Source organism: Plectropomus leopardus, chromosome 5 (assembly GCF_026936395.1).
Source record: "Plectropomus leopardus strain MGB_pleo_1.0 chromosome 5, ASM2693639v1, whole genome shotgun sequence".
Classification (NCBI taxonomy): domain Eukaryota; kingdom Metazoa; phylum Chordata; class Actinopteri; order Perciformes; family Serranidae; genus Plectropomus; species Plectropomus leopardus.
In genome coordinates this window covers 5,713,919-5,723,273 of record NC_142180.1, presented here as the reverse complement: position 1 = coordinate 5,723,273, position 9,355 = coordinate 5,713,919, and the positions used below count along the sequence as shown (strand labels likewise).

General features: G+C 35.8%; 1 protein-coding gene across 1 annotated transcript; it reads left to right on the top strand.

Moving 5' to 3' along the window:
• Window positions 1–1,846: 1,846 nt before the first annotated feature.
• Window positions 1,847–9,301, top strand: gpx7 (glutathione peroxidase 7). Its single transcript, XM_042484021.2, has 3 exons — window positions 1,847–2,052; window positions 5,576–5,837; window positions 8,781–9,301. The coding sequence occupies exons 1-3, from the start codon at window positions 1,921–1,923 to the stop codon at window positions 8,942–8,944; spliced, it is 558 nt and encodes a 185-aa protein (XP_042339955.2). The 5' UTR covers window positions 1,847–1,920; the 3' UTR covers window positions 8,945–9,301.
• Window positions 9,302–9,355: the final 54 nt, after the last annotated feature.

Sequence of the window (9,355 nt, the reverse complement as noted above, 5' to 3'; positions counted from 1 at the left end):
TCTTTTTTCTTTTCTTCTCTCACAAGAAAACAAAATGTAAGACATAAGAAGAAAGTAAGAATACGAATATTAAGTTGAACAGTAAGCTGACAAGTAATAATGTTAAAGCAGATTGGGGAAAAACAATTTGTGGTGCTTGTAATGTTTTTTGTTTTGTTTTGTTTTGTTTTACAAAACTTGTGATAACCCAAATCTCATTATTTCATCATTTTCACTCTTTTACCTCAAATTTTTGAATTATTTAGTCATAGATTTTATTTTATACGTCCCATTTTTTGACGCCTTATCACTATTTTAGTGCTACATATTATATATAAATGATCTCATTCTGACTTACTTAAGTTGCGTTTTTGCATCCTCTATTTATCGCCACTGGGAAAAAAAATCAGTTGTTGCAGTAGCACAATGACAGAGTACACACAGGAAATGAAGAAATAATATTAGGGTTACATAAGATAAAAATAAGAATGCCATAAAAATAGAAAAAATAGTAGTATACAAACGATGTGGGCTACAGATACATATAACATTAAAATTATTTGGTGCATTTTACATCTGTTTACATATTGAATTTAAACATACTCTTCTTCAAAAAATTTCTGTAATGCAGCAATTATTTTATTTGTTTATTTAGGCATACGGTGTGTAGGCCATTCACTCATACTTCAACTTAATTTCAGACCAAAGGATTTGACCAAACTATCCCCCAGTCTCAAATCTGTGTAATTATCCTGAGTTTAGGAATTTGACATAGCCCAAATTCCTGCACAGATGAGACCCAGTTTGTGAAAACTTCTATTACAGAAGAACAGGCCTGTAATTAATAAGCACAGAGTTTAGGTTTTGTTCTTTTTTTATGTAGGCCATGGTGTGTATGCCTTCATTTGCCTAATGAGCTGAGAGTGAGAGGAGGAAAAGTTTTTGTTCCATTTTCAGCTCTTCAACACGCCTTCAGAATAAAAGCAGCTCGTGTCCTGCACAAAGGGGCACTCAGTAAGTCATGAAAAATAAGTCCTGCACTGGTTGTGATAAAAATGGCTTTCACAGCGTTGTAATGCTCTTAAAGTGCAACTTTCTGTGGACTGCCAACTTGATCCTTTTATTCTAAATTTAGGCTGACATTTAAAGTTAAATGGCAGTCATTGCCCAACAAATGGGAAGAATTCATCTTTTATGATAATGTGATGGCTATTACTCCAACAAAAAACAAAACAAAAAAACCCCAAAATAGTTAAAAATATTTTTTTCTAGAGAACATAATTGATCAATCTAATGAAAAGTTCAAGTGATAAAACTACCCATAAGAGGTAATAATTATGAAATAATGAGGTGAATAGTAAGTTGGCAAGTAATAGTAATGGTAATAGGAAACATTTCAAAAATCTAACAATAACAGAATAAACACATTTTTTTGTATTTGAATTTTAATAAGAAAAACATTTTTTTTTAAAAAAGAGTAGTTTTGTAATACATACTTTTTTTTATAAAAAAAAATCTCTTTTGTCATTTTACTTTTACTTTTTTAAATGTCAAACTTGAGATGGTGAAAATCTCGTGATTTTAACTTCAGTTTTACACTTCAAATTTTGGAATGATTTAGTTTTAGATTTTTTTTTTTCAAACTTCCGTTTCCTAATTTACAATCACTATTTTAGTGTTTATTATATTATATTATATTATATTATATTATATTATATTATATTATATTATATTATATTATATTATATTATAATTTTGACTCACTTTAGTTGCATTTTGACTTATTACTTTGATATTTATGGATACCACACAGCTCTGTCAGCAAGGCTTTTATTTTGTAAACGCTGGCCGGTGCAGGAAGTGCTGTCCTCCGGGCCGGAGGAGATCCGCCGGAGTTTGAAAAAGTTACTTCGCTGTTGCGTTGGCACTTTGGCTGTAAAGATGCGTCCTGGAGCGCTCGCTGTGTTGCTGACTTTATTCAGCCTCACTGAGAGCAAAGAGAAAGACTTTTATACTTTTAAACTGGTGAACAGCAGGGGGAAGTTAGTATCCCTGGAAAAGTACCGGGGTTCGGTAAGTCCGACTCTCGCAGATGATTATAACAGTGATGATAGAGTCTTTACAGTAACTGGTCAGCCTGCATGTCGGCCGGTTGCATGATGAATGAATGCTGTATGGGAATGCTTCTTCTTTTCTTCCCCCACTTGGCATGTAGTGAGTAGATGTAACTAACATGCTGCAGCGGGTCAGTGTGGCTGCAGGCTGCTGGGGATGTCCTATCATGTAGCCCCGCTAGCCTACGTGGCAAGAGGCCTGCTGAGCTCCTGCGGAGCTTCACAGAGTTTCATTCAAACCAGGTACGGATCAATAGACTGGTGTTGATATGTGTCTCCCTCTATCTGAACCCGATCTAAACCCTCCGTTTTTTATGGTTTGATACTTATAGCACTCATCACTTCATGGTTTTATTACGAACCTAAACGTGTTTTAATTACTTTAGCACTTATTTTTACCAGAGGATTTACATAATTCTATTTTAAATTATTTATATATAAGTTTTTAATATCTTTTATCTAGGTATGTATATTTTTCTGATATTTTTCTTATTGCCTCATATTCTCCCCACCCCCCGTCTTTTTATGAAATATTAGTTTTGCATATTTTATATTATATGCCATATTTTATACTATTTTAAACTGTCATTTTAACACTACCACTTTGATCAGTGCACCCAGACAATGGCAAACCATAGGAGCTGCATAACTGATCCCTCCTCTGCACCTGCTGAGTCTGTGGACCAACCCCTTTTTTTAAATTTTACTTTAGTTTTTTTATTTGAAAAAAAAGCCATGAATGGATTTTATAAGAAAATCTTGCAATTTTTTGTATTCACCAAACCACTGAGATGGGAACTATCCATTAAAAATACTTAGATACACAAGATTAGCATAAATCTGCTGATAATGCTTTTATTGTTAGTAAACTGCACAGAACTACTGCAAATTCTGTTTTAATAATATGAGTAATTAAAAGAGACAGGGTTTTGTTTACAGGTGCATTTCTATATATGGTGTTTTTGTCTTAATTGCAATTAGGGACTGTTCATTATTTATCAGAGAAGGGGGGTTGGCTAGGGTGTGATCTTTTTTCTTTTCTTTTTTTTTTTTAAATTTTGATTAAAATGACTTTGGGTTTGCTGTCTACCAGATTCCATGTGAATAGAGCATTACAGATATGTTAGCAAGATTTTAAAAAAGTCAAACATCTGAAATAGTTTCAAAATTTACAAGATGTCCCCCCAAAAGAGAGATAATTTCCAAAATTCATGACATGTTGTTATGTAACAAAATATTCTGCTTCATTCTGCTTCTTGATGCTGTATAGCCTTTCAAAAACAACATTTTCACTGTGGCCCCAATCACATAGTCTATATTTCCCATCATACCTAGTTCTTGACTGAGTAGTTGTGAGTAGGGTTTATTGTTTTATGTTCATACATGCAAATGTCTCTTTGTCAGTGTTTATTATGTGTCTGTTCAGAACATGGTGGTTTATACTGCTTATTGTAAAAGTTCACACTGTAAGTGAGTTGGCTGTTACTTTTTATTTGGTCAGCTTTATTTTTCCCTCACAGTTCTATTTAGTGCTATGTAAAGAATTAAATTTGATGTCTGTTGAAACTGTGTAAAATACTCCTTATCCCCTCCCTGAAATGTTCAGATATGATTTCTTCAGAGGCAGAGATTATGGGTGGAGTAACTCTTAATTTTGAGGACAGCGTGCTGTCTTGCATATTGGAGCACATTCTTAATGTCTTGTGGACCAATGAGATTGCTTGGTCGGTACTACTTGTATATTTATCACTAATGTTTCTTAACAAAGCCTTGATTTCCCAAAACCAGTAATCAGAACAGCCCTAGTTCCTTCCCTTAATTAGACGTCTTAAACAGAACTTTAAAGGTCGCGCCATTTTAACACCTTTAAAAAAATATTATATATGTCCCCATATTAAAGGTCCCTTTTACAAATAATTCCAAATACTCACAATGACCATACCTAGTTTTCAAACATTTTATATGTTGTGTACTGTTGCTTTATGGAGGTTGCTTTTGATATTGTGAAGGATTGGGTTTGTGCATTGGACCTATTATGTATGTAACATGTTAACATAAATTTGGTACACCCCATGGTTACACCCCATGGTGCACCATGGGGTTGTCAAATCCTCTCAATTGGAGTTGCTTCATCGTGACACTAGATGTCAGCACAGGAAAATTGGATCATCTCACTGTCAGTCTGTAGTTAGAGATGCATGTTCCTGCTGTTGTAGTGATGAGTTGCTCTTTGATCCTTTGCAGAAACTCTTTCTTTTTGTCTTTCTCTTTCTTACTGACACTGAACTGAAGCACGAAACATGTACTAACCTGCACTAACACGCTCAACTGTTTATGTGCCGTGTATCTGTGCAGGTCCATCCAGGGCCACTTCACTAACACTTAACTTAAAAAGGTAAACAACAAAAAGTCATGCAACCTCAGATTTTCTTCGTTTGAACTTCTTTGTCTTTGAGTTTCCTCCATGTGAAATCTTAAAGCGTAAGGTAATGTATACTATAAATCTAATTATTTTTCAAATTAATGATTTCATGAACGGTTCAATATTGCAGTGTAATCATTTACTATAGCAATTCTATGGCCCAAATACTGAAATGAAATGGACCATAGTGTGAACTGAAATGTTACACATCAGTTAATCAAAGAATTGAAAATTGACTGTATGATATTACAGTGATACAGGGTTCATTTTTAGGAGCTTGTATCATTATTTTGAGGTGTTTTGTGTGTGCGCATTTGGTTGTTGTTTTTGTGATGTTATAGTCTTGTAATGTTGCATTTTCACTATATAATGTCTTTTATGGACCCCAGGAGGAATAGCTGCAGCAATGCTGTAGCTAATGAGGATTCTAATAAGATAACCAAACCTAACAGATTAGGGGTTGACAGATTATCAGCCTGGCTGATTATTGGGCCGATACTTAGCATTTTGCTGATTAACTCTGTCAGTGTTTTCTTTTAATGATCGCCGATAAAATTAATTCATTAAAAAGTGCAAAGAAAGTGTCAGCATGGGGAGAATTTCATTTTGTAAAACCACAGGGAGCTATTTTTATTTATTATTTTTTATTTACATTTTCATTTGACTTTATAAAAAGAAGTTGCTAGAAACTTTCTGTATGTGATGTTGAAAGTTTCAATATTGATTAAACATTTGCTAAAGGCATTTAAACTAATTTTTCTGTTGGAGTTTATTATATTACAAATTCTAAACATTGACAGAAAGATTTTTTAAAATTTTTATTAAGATTTTCATTTTAAATGCGTATTGGTTCCAAATTCCGGTTAACTACTAATAACAGGTAACAGTATTTGCCCTGAAAAACTAATGTTGGTCAACCCCGTTGAGTATGTCCTGTCCATCTGCCCTCATTCAGGTATATGAACAGCTGTTAACAGTCTCTCAGCTGCTGCTGTTTGTGGTTTAGTGACAGTCAGGACTGTTACTGCTGAGTTCTCACAGTGCGTTCCCCTGGCTTCAGGTGTCCCTGGTGGTGAACGTAGCCAGTGAATGTGGCTTCACTGAAGAACACTACAAAGACCTGCAGCAGCTCCAGCGGGACTTTGGGCCATATCACTTCAATGTGCTGGCCTTCCCCTGCAACCAGTTTGGGCAGCAGGAGCCCGGCAGCGACAAGGAGATTGACAGCTTTGTGCGCAGAGTCTATGGAGTCTCCTTCCCCCTGTTCAGCAAAATCGCTGTCGTAGGGACCGGAGCCAACAATGTCTACAAGTACCTTGTTGGTGAGTGAGATGTGATGGTGTTGGTGTGAGTTTTGATTTTGTATCACATGAAGATGTTTTCTTTAAAGGAATAGTTCACCCAAAAATGAAAATTCAGTCATTATCTACCCGCCCTCATGCCGATGAAAGTTGGGTGAAGTTTTACAGTCCACAAAACACGACTGGAGGTTCACATGGAAACGGCGTTGCACTCATCTTCCTCAACTATTGAAGCAAATGGTGACCAGGATTCAAATGTTAAAAAAATACATAATAAAACCACAAGATGTCTCCATACTGCTCGTCTGAAGTAATCCATGTGTCCTGAAGCCCCAATATGCCAAGTTGTTTTGAAAAACAGCACTGGCACCATGTTTTTAGCCTTTTTGTAGCCTGTAACTTCTAGTTTGGGAGCCATATTCATGCGTGCAATGCTTGCACAAGACCTGCGAAAGAGATCACGCAATTTGCATGCCAGTGTTTACGAGCTACCCTAAATCCTCCCCCACACACAGAGAGAGACTTATGGAGTTACTGTGAGCTCTCATTGGTTTTGTGCACGTGCATGCGTGAACATCAGCATGATGGGGTGTAGATAATGGCTGCATTTTAATTTTTGGGTGAATTATTCCTTTAAGCAACTGTGCCTGAAAGACAATTATGGGTCAGATGCATAAAAATGTTTATTTACAAAAAACATGCATAGGCTTTTTGAAACAAATAAATGTATTACATATACAGTATAAAAGAGAAGTGTGCAGCAAGAATGTTAGTCTTCAGACCAGGCGTGCACATGGTTTTAGCCAAGACAAGTGCAGGTGAGAAAAGGATGAGATTGAATTTAAGATGGGAGATGGGTTACAATTTGGATGGGACGTTATATGATTTTATCCTGTATCATGCTAAAAAAAACACCCAAAATGAGCAGATCATGTTGAATTTCCATTATAGTGTAATCATGAATATCGTAACACCTTACGAGACTGTGGTGCGACCAACAGTAAAGAGACTGCCAAAACAGGCTACATATGCACCAATCTTAAAAAAAGGCAAAAGATGTCAATCAAGCATTGCATATATTTTCCCTTTTTTGAAATTGTTTTTCACTACAAAGGGTGTAAAATAAAAAAAAGATTTGTGTCCTGTCTGTGATGCAATAAAACTGCTTGTGTGTAAAGTAAAGTCAGAATTATTTTGGTGGCATTTTAAGACTTTTAGGCATATTTTTATTAATTTGAAAAAGAGAAGAGGCAGGAGCTCTCCTGGTGTACCTCAAACCACCGGTGCCCGTCAAGGGAATACTTCAAAAAAAGAAGGAACTTATAACACAAAAACTGTGTTATAAAAGATCCAGGTCTAGACACATGGTTTGAAAAGTGTAAAAGGCCTTTAATTCATAGGGCTAAAATTGTGGACCTGGATATTTTGATTATTATTTGGTAAATATAATAAATCAATATTATTTTGGCCAAGATATTCATGACATGAACTTTTGGTATTGTCCCATGCCTAAATGTCATTTTGTTTGACATTCATCTCCCCAGTAGTGATTATTTTACATTATTTATTGAGGCATTTTGTTAAGTTAGTCTCCACATGAACACTGTAAATGAATCACTGATCCCTCTGATGTTTAATTATGTTTTGCAAAATTTAAAAAGCCTTTAATAAATTAGTTTCAATGTACAGTCTCCATCAGGGCTGTAAAAACAAGTTGGAGCTCACAGATGTAGAGTGGCTGATGTCAGGTGCAGGCAGTCAGAGCAGCTCTGGATAATTATCACAGCTGCAATCAAAATGTGGTTGCACACACGCAGGTCAACTCAAACACAGCATCAGAGTGCTCAAGACCAGCAAATTCATCACAACATCAACAACATCAGATACAGGTGGCACAAAACACAAAAACATCAATAAGTAAATAAAAATATACAAAATTTGTACAGAGTACATGAATCCTCAGTATAGGTTTTGATGCTTCAGCAAAGCTAATCACCTGTAATGAGAAGAGAGATGACGAGGGAGTGTAAGGGGATCGGGGGGGACACTGTTACATCACAACATATTTATTACAGATATGGAACGAAGTCCAGCTCTTCATTTAGGCCTGGGACTGTAGTGACCCATAACTGGAAGATCCAAAAAGTTTCTCTTTGTAACAGTTTCTTTAATTTATCTCCTCCCCTTTTAGACATTTCCACGGCCTTCACGTGTACGCTACTCACACATTTTGTTCAGCAAGATAATCTTCACAAATGAATACCACTTTTATGGTTTTTGAAGCTTAAGTGCAACCGCCAGGAGTAAAAATCTAACTTTAGGCCATAATTGAGCTACACTATGGTCATGACTTAATGTTGCACCACAAGGAGCCTGTAAATTCATGTTTGACGTGGTTCAGCGAGATGATTTTCTGTAGTCTCATTTAGCCACTTGTTAGCAACCATCTTTTTTTAAGACACATGAAAGCATCAAAGTTCACGAGTGGGGTATTTATCGATATATTTAATGCTGTAGAACAAAATGTGAAAGTCTCTTAAGCCAGTGTTAACCACAGACATTATTTCAGGCATCAAGCCAAAAACCCATTCAAATAACCTGTTGACTTGGAGTCGAAGGAGCTGGAGGTTCTGAAGCGCTAACTCCTTTCCAGGTTTTAGGACTCATTTCTGGGGCATTCTATAGGACACAAATGCATCACTTCTTAAAGCATTGTGGATTGCACGAGATATGGAATTGACCTATGATGTGGGGCAAACAAGGACAAGTCAAAGATTAACCTTTTAAAATAATAATAATTTAAGATTTGCTGAAAAGCTTTTTTGAATATTTGTAAAAGAAAAAGTAAGCCCATTAAAACAAAAGTGAAATGAATAGAAACAAGTATGCAAGATGTTGCTTGAAATAATAATGTTTTTAAACTGTGCAGGCCTTCACCTCTTTTTCTTCTCTTCTTCTCTGTAGAGTCTTCTGGAAAGGAGCCCGACTGGAATTTTTGGAAGTACCTCATTGATGTAAACGGCAAAGTGGTGGATGCATGGGGACCAAAAATTTCTGTCAAAGAAATCAGACCCAAAATAGCTGAAATGGTGCGGCAGATAATCCTAAAGAAGAAAGAGGAGCTTTAACCTCCTGTTAAAGGACCCTTCAATGTTACATTTAAATTCATTGATACATGAACTAAAGAGGTAAACTGAACACATTTATTTTTGCTTGTACAATCAGACTTTGTTTGAATAAACCATTCAAATTCAAGTCACATAGCGAAAGCAAGTTTGACTTGCTTTCTGACAGCACTGATGAATCACCACTATGCTTTTAAATTCAATGTTGAGTTTCTTTCGGGTGGGTGACATTTGAAGCTGCAGCTTTACGCCAAAGAGCTCCTGTTTTCCTGTTTGTAAGTCTTGTGGATTATGTGTTTGGATTTTTAGTTTTTTAGTCACTCTGATTTGTGGAATAAACTTTTACTGTTTTGAGAGAGATTACTGCTGCTGAGTTTGTTACACTGTTTTATGTCACAACATACTTTTTATGCC